Source organism: Glycine max, chromosome 5, assembly GCF_000004515.6.
Source record: "Glycine max cultivar Williams 82 chromosome 5, Glycine_max_v4.0, whole genome shotgun sequence".
NCBI classification, from domain to species: Eukaryota; Viridiplantae; Streptophyta; class Magnoliopsida; order Fabales; family Fabaceae; genus Glycine; species Glycine max.
This window is the reverse complement of record NC_038241.2, coordinates 34647849-34661294: the sequence shown is the minus strand read 5'-3', so window position 1 is coordinate 34661294 and position 13446 is coordinate 34647849. Positions and strand designations below refer to the sequence as shown.

The window sequence follows — 13446 nt, the reverse complement described above, 5'->3', positions numbered from 1 at the left end:
TCTATTTTGGTGGGATACTCAAACTTAGATAAGGCTAAAGACATTGATTCCAAGAGGTCCACTTCGGGCTATTTGATTAAATTTGCAAGGGGAGCTATGACTTGGCAGTCCAAGTTGCAGAAGTGTGTAGCTTTGTCTACTACAGAGGCATAATTCATTGTCATTACCGAAGCATGTAAGGAGTTGCTATGGGTGAAGAAATTCTTACAGGAGCTTGGTTTTGTTCAGGATAAATATCTACTATTTTTGGATAATCAGAGTGTTATTCATCTTGGTAAGAACTCAACCTTTCATTCAAGGTCTAAGCATATTGATGTGAGGTATCATTGGATATAAGATGCTTTGAATGCTAAGCTGTTGGAGTTAGCCAAAATTCATACTAATGATAATGGTGTTGATATGATGACTAAGACATTGAGAGAAAAGTTTGAAGTTTGTTGTTAGATCGTCGGTTTGACAGTTACCTCCACAACTAAAACTTTTTTTTGGAAAGATATAATGACTAGACAATTTATCATAAAGTTCATGTCGGCTGATAAAAAAATTAATGTTTATGTCTTTTTCAATTGTCATGATATTTTCGTCATAAAGATTCACAGTGGACAAAAGTGATTTTTTTTATTCAATTCATTAGCTTTGTAATCTTCTTAGATTTTTAGTTCTAGGCTTGGCCCTCCTTTATCAACGAAAACAACAATAGAAGCTGGATATAACTCTACTGGGCCAAAGCCCAAAAATAATATGATAAACATGGGATGTTGGTTCATTTCAGATTGAGCTTTACAAAATGCAATGGGACACAGCTTGAAACAATAGTGAGAGTGTAGGAAGTTTTAGTTCAATGTTTTATCTCTAGAAAGGATCAGGTCAAGAAATGAGGATTCCCATGATGATGAACAAAGAAAGAAAAAACTCAGATAGCCATTAGAAAAGGAAAGATATTGTTAAATGTATCCATGTTGTTGTTGCTAAATCTTGAAGGTGCAACATCACCTTTCTCTTTTACCTAACCATGGGACTTACTAATATTAAGTTACTATAATACCTAAGGCAGAATTTTTTTAAGCACCAACAAAGTGATTGGATGTGAATAATTAATATTAATATAATGAAGCTAAGGTTGAATCGTTTGGATAATATCTAAGTTTAATTCTCGATAGAAATAATGGTCAGATCTTACTTTTTTCCCAGTCAAACTTCAAATTACTTAAAGTCTATTTTCTTAATCAACCAAAAAGTTAAAAAAACCCCGCACAAACAAACATAAAGAGTTTCATCTATTAAATTAACTAGTACCGTAGTTGTTTCAATAAAAAAAATATAAAATTACAATATCAATTTATTAGTTTTCTTTATAATTTCATTATCTCAATTATCGTTTTTTTTTTTTTTTGCTGACTTGAATGCCTTATTACGGTATCAATGTTACAATGATTACAATGTACTTGTAAACATATTTAATATCAACTGAATGTTTAGAAATAAAAATACAAAAACCAAATCATCTTATTCAAATTAAACCGTAATTCACTTTTATAATTTAATTAGATAACGTTTTTTTATCAGAAACTTTTTGCATAAAAATTGATTCAAATCAAATAGGGGTTTACTATGTTGTCTACACTTACAAATGCTTAATCAAATATATAGTATTTAGGTACAAAATTTCTGAGTGTGTACGTACGGAGCAGGTCCCTCTGTATAATTGTTGTAGGCTCCACTATTTTAATTTTGTTGAAAGCTTAGATTTAAAAAAATAATAATAATGTAGCATAATTAACTGAGGATATGGGACCATACCCTCTCTACTACCAGGTTTGTGTCTCACAAAGCAAGGCGATATTGCTTTCAGCGAAAGTGTTACATAGAAAAAATAAATAAAAATAAAATGAAACATCCGTTAAGAACATTTTAGGATAAGTCAATTGTTCTCAACGTTTTGCATAGATATTTTGGGCTTAGGTGGTGTTGTTATTTTGATTTCTCTGGAGTGATAGAAACTTAGCTGAACATTGAAAAAGACTAAGTAGTCAGTACCTTATAGCTTCTTTTTGCTGCTGATCTTAGCATCAAAATTGGCATGCAATCACAAGGTTAAATTCCTCCTTAACTATGACATGTTCGACCATTTAATGCATAGATGTACTTTGTAACTTACCCACATTTATAAACCCCTGCCCCAACCGTAAAAAAAATATTGGAAATCTAATGCAACAACCCAGAAAGACCATAAATGGTACCGCTTAGTTGCAATAATTGCACGACACTGGGATAGCATTGACTTGTCTTCTCCTTAATGAAATATGGTTAATAAGGAAAGCTGTTAAAGTCATTTGAGAGGATATTTTGCAACTTGTTTAAAAAGAAAAATATGCTAAGCAAATTTACAAAACGAAAAGTCACCTTTCACATCTTTAATTTACACAAGTGAACCCGAACATCTATTAAAAAGATCCAAACCATGCACCCCCTTCTACTCAATTTAAAACCATCATTTCTTTATATATATATATATATATATATATATATATATATATATATATATATATATATATATATATATATATATATATATATATTAAAATAGTAACTTGGAGAGAAAAAGCTTGACCATCTTGTTATATTATCTCCTATGATATAATTCCATTCAATAATCATTAACACTAAAGCAAAATGATTCAATGACCAATAAAATTTACAGGAAACTGAATAAATGAATCCGATTACTTCTTTTTCCCCTTCTCTATCATACATATTCTCGTAAAATAAGAGTTCTATGTTACAAATCAAAATTGTGGTGGAGTTGCAAAGACCACAGTTTCACTTACAAATTCCCATTCTCAATTAGAAAGAGCAGCTCAGCTTTCAGCAAAAAAAGAAAAACAAGTTGCACAAGCTTGTACCTCTCCCCTCCCCCTCTCCACAACCTGTACAAATTCTCTGTTGTCTAAATGAATTACTACGACGCACAAGGTGAGAGCTGCACCCCCAATCTGGCAGTACCAACAGATGTTCCCCTTCCAATCAGTAAAAAATCAAGACAATCAGTTGCAGCAAGAGTCACCATCCAAACAGTTTAAGATCAAGGCAACCAATGAGTCACTCATTACTCGCTGCCAGTGTGCAATTAACAAAAGAATGCATCAAGAAAATAGGAATCATTTTCCAGCCCATGCTTCAGTCCTCCGGCACGGAAAGTCAAAGGAGGGTTCCTTGTGCACACATCATAATTGTTTGAAGCATCGTGTGACAATTAAATAATTAATCAGTACGGAATGACATATGGAAGAGCAAAAACATCTGCTGGCTCTATGTGCAGAGCTTCTGCCCATACCTGAGGTGTCTCCCAAACCTCTGAAGATTTCACCACAGATTTTCTTTCTTGTGAAACATTGCTGCCAAATAGCCACTCTTGATCGTCAAAATCAGACCACTGCTCCACCTTAGGTACTGAATATACCTGGCCTAGGTACTTGGTATCTGGATGAAGGGGCTTTGCAGATGCTTCAGTTACCAAATCAGCTGACACATTGGCAGTTTGAGTCTTGTTTGAAGAAGCTGCAAATGGCTGACTTTCAATGATGCCATTCATCTTGCTTTCTTTCTTTTCTACCTTAACACTGGTGGCTTCTCGTGGCCTATCTGAAGCATTTGGAATGGAAACCTGGCAAGGTTCCAATACCCTTCCGTTTTCAGTGAATGGATGAGAGGAAGACAGTTTCGGAAACTTATTGGGCAAACTGTCATTGACTGGGTAACAAAATTAAAAATAAAAAAATTATAACCTGTCAGTCAACAGCAAAATAATGTGTACAAACTTGAGAAAACTTGTCAATATGACTGAAAAAATACCAATAATTGAAATATCAATATAAGCATGTGACATCAGGGAAAACCCACCGTTATCTCATAGGACGTAGTATCTGGTATTAGCTTATTAGGTCAGCAATATACTAGTCCAAATCCAATAAGAGAAACATCTTATTCTTTTTTAAATACAACTTAACAGGATCACTGAGTAGAAATGAGAACAAGACTCATCATAAGTAACACTCACCATGTGGAACTCCATTTGACTCAATGTCCTTCCGCTTCTTGAGATTTTCTCCACTGACAGCGTTCCCATGGCTGTTCCTAAAAGGCTGTGTGAAAGAATTTGAATTTATAATTCCAACTTTGTTGCTTTCTTTTAATTTATTTTGCTCTGTTGTTTTAAGTTCACTATGCTCCTTAGCTTTATCCTCCTTTTTCTTCTCTTTATCCCTGTCTTTGTCCTTCCCATGCCCTTTCTTCTCCTTCTCTCTATCTTTCCTTTTATCTCTTCGTTTATCATCTTTTTTTTCCTTAACCTTTTCCTTTCCTTCATCTTTATTTTCCTTAACCTTCCTTTCTTCTGTCTTTTCCTTGGCCTTTTTTTTTTCATCTTTCTTTTCCTTAACCTTTTCTTTACCTTCAACTGTTGCTTCCAAATTCCTTTCAAAATACTTTCCCAAAAGTTTGGGTATTCCACCAACTCCAGGATGAAAATTTCCAACATGATTCTGAACTGGTGGTGTGTTTCCAATTGGCCGGACCTCATCCTGTATTCCTCGCCCATCCATCTTCTTAACATGAAGACCCATATCCTTGAGTTTTTCATTACCATCAGACCTGGTGCCACCTGGACCTTTAGCCACCAACCTAACAGTCCCCTCATCTTTTCTATGGTTTGTATTGGTAAATTTATGAACCAATTGATTGTCAGCTCCTCCATCATCATCCCTAATCCTCCGGTCCAACTCCAGGAGGAACTTTGAATCCTTGTTCTCTTCAGCCAGATGATTTTTCTCTCTTGCCTTCTCCCCATTGTTACCAGCATACTGTTTGGTGAGTCTGTTCTCAAACAAGATACCCTTCTTATCATCTTGCTTAATTTCCTTTTGATGGGGTTTACCTGCGTTGAGACCCTCGGCTTGTCTTGGGAACCCTTTGTCATCTGCAGAACTGCTTTTACTTTTATCTCTATCTTTGCTCTTGTCCTTGTCCTTATCCTTATCTTTCTTTTTCTCTCTGTGTTTTTCTTTTTTGTCCTTCTTTTCCTTATGCTTTCCATCTCTTCCTTCTTTCTCTCTCTTTTCCTTGCTTTCCCTCTTCTCTTTGTCCTTCTTATCTTTCTTATGTTTTTTTTCTTTCTGCTTTTCCTGCAAGTCATATGGTGAGAAGAGATTTTAAGAACAATAATCAAATAAGGAATCAACCAAAATGGCTTCACAACCTCTTCACCCAACAGCAACCAAAGAAAAAAAAAGAATAAAAACTTTGTACCCCATTGCCCAGAGTATCAATAGTAAAACATGCAAAAAAAGAAAAAAAGGCACCTGTCTCCTTGGCAATCATATATATCCAAGGAAGAAGCCGCAACAATAACAACAGGATCAAAGTCCATCAATCCACACTGTCTACTGACAAAGTATTCTAGATTCTAGGAGAGAACATTTCAGACAACTATAACCATACTAAGAGGGAAAACACAATTCCATTGAAGTCAAAAATAAAAGTATAGCAATTCAATTTGATGCCTTATTAAACATTCCCAATTATTAGATTCTTTAAACCCAACAGAAACAATTTCATTCTTATACTGCCAACCATTCTGATCCCTATTTTCTTTCTTTTAAGGCTTTTGGCACATATTACAAATAAGATATGCTATGACACTTTCAACGGAAGTTCTGTATTCTACACCTCACATTGAAATAAAAAGATCAGAGAAGTGCAACTGACATGTTTTGTTAAGGACTAGAAATAAAACTCCAGAAAATAAAATATGCATGTCCAGTTATAACCCATAGATGAACGACCAGGAAACCTCAATGATACCAAGGAAAATACCCTTCTATGTTCCGATGGTTGAATCAAAATGAATGCAAATAGAACAAACCTTGATCATTTTATTCCTGAAAAAAATGAAGGCAAAGAACAAACAACAAAGCCACTGCTCTTCATCTTCTAAGTAACAAGAAGTAATCCAATACACCATAGTCAATACAATAGCATACCAAACAGGACCAAAGTCATAACAATACTGAGCTTCATTAGGATACTCCTTGTATAGGAGCATCCTAAGCAAAACAGATGAGACTCTAGGATCTTCCTCTTGTGTGAAATTATCCCCATTTAGTTTTTGAACACCCATTACAATGCAGTGTGATGAAATGTTTGAATAAACAGACTAGATTGATCACTTGAACTGGTCTGACCATGAACCAGCTATGTCTCTAATTCAAACACTTTCAAGACCTTATTACTAAGATTTTATACTTAAAGTTTATATTCTTAGAAATTATAATTCATCTAAGATTTTTATTCTTTGGTTATAAGTGCCTTTTAGTTGACTTACGTTATTTTGACCTTATGCAGCATTGTAATATAGATACTTCCTGTCATTAGAACATAAGAAATTCTAGTAAGGACAAGTATCTTTTTTTTTTTTGGTGAAAACTTAGAAGTACTTTCATGACTCTCCTCTAAAGAGAGAAAGTAAGAGTGTATCCACCCTTGATTTGAAATGGATAATTCAAATCAAGAGTGGATACACACTAACTTTCTCATTTTAAAGGAGTAAAACCCCGGCTCATCATTCTACACAGAGTACTCTAGGCTTATTAATCTACACCAGGTCTCACTGGCTCAACCTCCAATTTGATTTTAAAGACATCGACCTGATTCAAGAATATGCTCTACAGGCCAACTCCTACATGGTGGATTTGATGAATTTAATGTTAGCAACAAACTGCTAATGTTCAAAAATAATTATATTATAATGCTTAGTAAAAGGAGAGACTTACAAAAAAGTAATAGGAAAGACTAAATAAAACTATTGAAATGTAATCATTTAAATAAGGAATGGGTTGCAACTGAATGCAGTCATGATCTCCCACATGCAGAATGTTTAAAACTTCATTAAATTCACTTTTTGTATCCATTAAACAACCAATTTTATCACCAAAACTTCTTATATAAGCATTAAATCGATATTGAAACAGGATCTAAACAAAATGGGAACAAAGCATAGCAGGTTTGGTCTTTGTAAATGAGGAGAAACTAGCAATTCTCCAAATATTAGAACCTGATTAGGAAAATATTTGTACAAAGTGAAACACTTTAACCTCCATAATCCATTCTATTTCCAAATGCATACGAATGTCCCTGCAATGTACACATACCAACATGAAAACTGCCCACATTATCTTCCCTGGATTTTCCTCACTTTTTTTCACAAACTTGAAAACTGCCCACTATATACAATGGTGGTTGGTTGAGGCTTCAATAACAGAAGGAAGAAATTACAAAAATTAGAAAAATAGAGGACCAATTGAAGGACTCTACTCTGGAAAAAATTATCAAACCAAAATGCTAAAGTAATTATTATCACGCAGTAATTATTATCATGCAATTCATATTATGTAGTTCAAGTTAGTTCCTATCACCTTAAAGGCTTAATCATACTTAAAACTCCCATCAACTAAAAATATAAGCTAACAGCCTGCTCCACAAAAGTAAATGTACTGCATAATGTACTCCCTTTAATGAATCATCCAATGCAATAAATCTAGCTGATCTACATAACTTCAACCTCTATACTCAAACATCCTTATCCAACAAAACAGATGCTGCTTTATTATTTTCTCTTTCTCCTCAAAATTTTCAAATTCTAAATTCCTTCTTATAGGAAAGCTCAGCTACCTATAAGAGATGCTACTGCTAACAGAATCCAATTAAAAGTTGAAACAAAGAAATGGTCTAATAGAAAGAAACAAATAAAAAAATTATCAGAAAAAGAGACATGGCCACTAGCCAGTCTCTCCAGATAGTCAAATATCAATGGGTTGGTGGAAGTCCAGTCCAGCAAGGAAAAGAGAGGCATTGTGGGGGAACAGGAGATAAAGCATGGATCAAAGAGACAGAGTCACTACCCATGAAGAGGCCCAGAGGTCACTGCTGAACTCAGAGAAGCATCACAGACAAAAAAAAAGGGGGGGACCAGGGGAGAAGGGGGGCTCGCATCAATACACAATCAGAAATTTTAGGGCACCCATTGCGTTTTTATATAGTAGCACTTCATGAAACTTGCAATACAATAGTGGAGAAGAAGTATCTTGAGAGCACCATAGCTGGCTCATTATAAATAACTAAGATCCTGAATTGACAACACAGGATAATCAATAATTTTTTTTTTTATCAGCAAAAGTATCAGGATAATCAATAATGTTATGATAGGGTAAAAACGTACACCATATCAACCAAAAAGAAAAGCTACACTAACAATTTTGAATGTCACCTAACAAGAAGAATGATAAGGGGAAGAGTTGACTAGCATCATTGTCAGTCAAATTGAGAATTTAATGCAGATACTTCACAAAATATTAATCAGTTCATTTCTTTCTAATATAAAATCAACCTGAAGTAATTGATTGCCATCCCTAACTTAAATGATGATTTCATTAGTAAATCATAGTTGGCCCTGAAAATATATAACTTATTAATCTAATCAATGTAAACATAACACAAACTCAAGGGGCACATAAATTGATGTAACCAGAAAAATTTATACAAGAACATTATACAAAATTTCCCACCTTGATCACCACATTGTAGCAACCTCTAGTTTCACCACAAAATAAACTTGAACACTTTTAAATGTTTGGAGAAAATAAACTAGCACAATTTCACTGATATGACTTATAGCAGAAAATCTTCTACCATTCAATAAATGGTTCATGATTGATTAAAATCCATTAAAATCACAGGAGAAGAAAAGGCAAAAAAAAAAACTACGCTGAGTAATAGAATGATATTTTTTTCCTTTTTCTCTTTCTTCTTTGAACAGAAAGAATGAGAAGTCTCCTGAATTGTGCAGATAGATAGCTTAAATCAAGAGATTTGAATAAAATTAGTATAATGGAGCTCAAAAAAAGGGGAAAAAAAGTCATGTTTGATTCAAGAAGTCATGGTAGCCAACTAACCAGAGATTAAACAGTTCGTATATTTTACATATATCAAACCCTCAGAATTTCCTATAGGATCATCTAAGAATACAACAACAAAAGCCTTTTCCCAATAGTTGGAATCTGCTACAAGAATCAAACCATGCCATTGTACTACGTCAAAAACCCAGCTTTTGCCAAGGCTATTTTTAGATCAAGGTATTTTGTAATGGTTTTACTTAAATTTTCCTTGGTAATCACAACAAAGTATGTTCAGGTAGAAAAGCCAAAAACAAGAAACTAAAAATAGTCAGAATTATTTATACAAAATCACACACCCAACTATTTACAATCAAATTAATGTGAATTCTTGATCTTCATCTTCTCAGTCGAGTCAGTCCCACCTGTGTAAAATCAATTGGTTGGGTTGGGCCCAAGAATATCTAGAACCAATTTTCACCAGTGTAATTAACTTAGAGTATGCATCTGATTAGCCTCCCATTGAGTATACAAGCATAATATATCTAACCATGGACTGTCCTTATTCTTCACAGCTATTATTTCAACAAAGACATAGAACAAGCAATTTCCCACAACTTGCTTAAGTCAATTTGAACCCCAAAAATGATTATAATTCTATGACCTTACCCTAAATCCATTTTAGATGAAGTGAAATGCTTTGTTCTATGACTGACAATATCAAGGATATTCAAAGATGTTGCTTTCAAAAAAAAAAAAAAATCAGCAATTATTACAAAGAATATTAGAAGAATCTCCAAAACCCAAATATAAATGGACAATCTCTACTAATACTAAATTTTTGCTTCAATACCTAAGGTGCCAAGGCACACCATCAAGCACAAAGTTCATCATTTTACAACAAAAGGACTCCTAACTTGATTACCAATGATTACTTATACAATATTAATCACAGGCTAATGTTTGGAAGAGCCCATACTCCTACAAAACAAGCAAAACAATCCATAACAAAATCATATATTATGAGAAACGGATTGCACTGGAATGTAACTATGTATTTACTTTGACAGGCATGCCAAAATAATATAGATATGTAAATGATACCTCCACTTCTAAGTTTTAACATGAAAGTACAAATCAAATTCACTTCAAAAACTAAAATCCTATGACCTGCTGTCAAAAAAAATATATAAAATTGCCAACAACAGGCATAGAACAAGCAGAACACATACACTTTTAATCATCATAATATCCCTTCCTCATCACCAGCAGTGTTGTTAAATAGCGGCCATGGCGGAATGGCGTGGCAGATTTCTTACCAACCGCCATATTCAATTTGTGAAGGGACGCCCTCCATGGCAGCGCCATAAGGCGCAATGGCGTGTTTATATGGCAGAATTTTGGCCTTCCACCATCTGCCATTGATAACACTGATCACCAGTAATGACATAATTTCTCCACTAAATCCTCTTGAAACTTATATATTCAGGAGTACATACCATAACAGTCCAAAAATCAAAATTTTGGACACAGCACTGGAAACCTAACATCTTATAAACATATAAGACAGATAAACTCCAGTAAATCACGTGAACCAACTTCCATCAACAAAGTGCACAACCCCTACTAATAACTGTAGGCCAAAACAGATACTGTAATGTAACTATGTAAGCCTCCAATCATCTTCATTTGCACCCATACAGAAGAATATCTGATACTTTCATAATTTGTGATAGTACAAAAGAGGCCAATTAAAATGTTTCAAGCAAGAATTTTACAATGAACTCCAAACAAATTGAATTTATATTATTAAGAAACAGATGAAAAATTAAGGAGTACAAAATTAATTCGAACATGAATGAATTCAGCACTTTATATGTTCCATTCAGAAAATGAAGTCTATCAATATACATTTAACGTTATGCAATTCACAAAGAACTCCATTTTGCATCACAATTAAATCTATGTCAAATTATATGTACAATGTGAGTGTAGGAAAAGTATATTAACCTTTTTTAATAAGTCCACTTCATCTGTTATAGCCTTCTTTCCATATCCTGGTGGTGGAAATGGAAAACAGCGCGACATTGCACAAAATCCAAATACGCCTAGTGTAAAATTCTTCTAAATTTGAGAGTGCTTGAATTAGTTTCCAGTAGCCCTGTTCCAGAAAGGGAACGAACCAGCAACTATGCTCCTGTCCATGCACCATGTCACCGCATTCATTTCCAGCTTTAATATTCCTCCATAAGCCTCTTACTACAAACACAAATTGTGGAAACCACCAACGTTTACTACCCTTCACCAAAATATTCAAACAGCTCAAACTATACAACTAAAAACTGATGCAAAATCAATGCACAGCACAGCAACCACTTGTTCTAACTACTTAAAGTCGACAAATGGTTCAACACAATTCCAATCAGTATATGCTTCCTACACTAGTGTTAAGCTCAGACTAACTATATCAATTCAAAGGGCTGCTTCAGAAACCAAAAAGGACCACTGAAATCGGATACTCTAGTTTCCTTGTGAGCCAACTAAGAATCAACAGCTTTTTCTTTGTGTCAAATCCCTAAACCAAAATGATCCCCCAGCAAAGACAAAAAAGACAAAGAAGAAAAACACCAAAAATGAAGACCCAGAAGGCCCAGCTTTTTGTAGTGTGTCCAAAAACGGTTCTCCAAATCCTGATCACTGATTCACTGATATTAATATAGACAATCTTCTTCCATGCTCAAAGAAGCAATGTCAAACACCATCTTAAGCAATCTCCAAGTGCAAATGCTCAACCACAGTAACTCTAAATCCAAAATATGAACCCCTGAAAAGACCAGAGACCATGCCCATTTCACGCAACCCCACGCAGAGAATGAACAAGCACAGTCTTCCTTTCAATCACACCCTCCAATCAAAACCCTAATCACTCGGGAAATTTCCAATTTGGACAAGTGCCCCCCGGTTACGATCCAATGAAACCCTAAAAAAACACACAAACAGGCTGAGTACACATACCCGGAAAATACCCACAACGAATGAAAACCCTAATCCCAATTCCGAAAATTTTGTTGATTAAACACCCAAAAAAAGAGGAGCATAAAGCAGCAAAATTGAAGAGGATAAAGAGAATCAAACACTTTTTGAAACCTAAGCAATAATGGGTATCGATCAAAAGGGGAAAAATAAGCTCTGATTCGAAGCGTTAACGGGAAAAAAAAGTGAAACGTCGATTGATGAAGGAGTCCAAGTGAAATTTGTTGCATAAGATCACCTAGTCCGCTACAAAGTGACTATTGTAGGAGGACAAGATCTCTCTCTCTCTCTCACACACACATGAATAAATAGAAGAAAGAGAGAACAAAAATCTCATCTCAATATACACAAAACTATGTATATCTATACGTACATATCATAATATAATATATGGTTTTGGGGGAAGTACTTTTTCTTTGTGTGTTCTGTGTGTTGTTGTTGTTGTTGCTATGGTATGCTATTCACAAAGCTAGAGCCGTTATTGCTCTCTAGATTCTGGGTTTTGTTCCTTTGTTTACCACTCTGCTTGGTTTCTTTTCTCTCTCTTGTTATGGGTATTTGTTTGCGTTTCTGTGCTTGAGTTGTGTGTTGTCCCCAATATATCTCATCATTATTGGTCATGTGTTTCTTTTTCTTTATTTTTTATTTTTATTTTCTCACTTTCTCTGCTCTTTCTCTCTATTCCTAAGTAAGGGGGCTCATGTGCTGTTTTTCCGTTCGGAAGTTACACGCGAGGATGAAAATTAATTGAAAACCCAAATGCCGAAACCAGAACAAAAAGGAAGGGAAACAATGGAATGCCTTCCAAAGCCATCACACGCCATGTATGTACTAGTACTAGTGTATGTGTATTTAACATGTCAAGTGGACAAGTCTATTTCTATGAGAAAAATTTGTTTGAGATATAATTTCTTAAATGAATATTTTTTTTAAACACATTAATCAACAACTTTTTATTTCTCTGTCCGATTCAATATTTTTTTACAAGTTTTGATTCTTTGGATTAATTATAAGACTAATCCTAAATAAAAGATTTAATCACATTTAAAATTTATTTGTCAATTGAGTTATATTTTTTTATTTTATTTTATATGAATATTTAAGAGAACATTTGATATAAGAATTTTTAAATTTTTCTAAGAATTTGAATTTGGAGATGTTTAATTTTTGTGTTTGGTTTATTATTTAAAAAATAACATTTTCAATAAACATTGCTTTCTGATAATGTTTTTACATAGGTTTTCCATAAAATTATTTTGATGGGAAAGTTGGGAAATTAAGGATGTGTTTGGTTTGAGAAAATATTTTCTAGCTATTTTCATTTCTTATTTTTATTTTATGAAAAATATTTTCATTTTCAAGTTTTCAGCATTTAGAAAAATATGGTTGTTGGTTTTCTTTTCATTTTCATTTTTATTATCTGATTTTCTTCAATAATTATTTTCCACTCTCATTACTGTGAAACTTT

The 13446-nt window shown here is 33.9% G+C and overlaps 2 protein-coding genes and 1 non-coding gene across 4 annotated transcripts in view; all 3 read right to left on the bottom strand.

The window, feature by feature from the left end:
- CHS2 (chalcone synthase 2) overlaps positions 1–13446 on the bottom strand; it is a 97568-nt gene that overhangs the window by 70705 nt on the left and 13417 nt on the right. The window lies entirely within an intron of this gene.
- LOC102669001 (myb-like protein X) lies at positions 2707–12702 on the bottom strand. 2 transcript variants are annotated; one of them, XM_006580086.4, is made up of 4 exons: positions 12388–12702; positions 10956–11925; positions 4058–5180; positions 2707–3750 (listed from the first exon to the last, which is right to left on the bottom strand). In XM_006580086.4, exons 2-4 carry the CDS (start codon positions 11031–11033, stop codon positions 3266–3268), a joined length of 1686 nt encoding a protein of 561 aa, XP_006580149.2. In that variant the 5' UTR covers positions 11034–11925; positions 12388–12702; the 3' UTR covers positions 2707–3265. The 2 variants fall into 2 exon arrangements, with proteins under 2 accessions (XP_006580149.2, XP_014631168.1); XM_014775682.3 differs by lacking the exon at positions 12388–12702 and adding an exon at positions 12093–12343.
- Positions 6509–6595, bottom strand: MIR9764 (microRNA MIR9764). Its single transcript, NR_126818.1, has one exon. It is a non-coding gene; the product is annotated as a microRNA MIR9764 (primary transcript).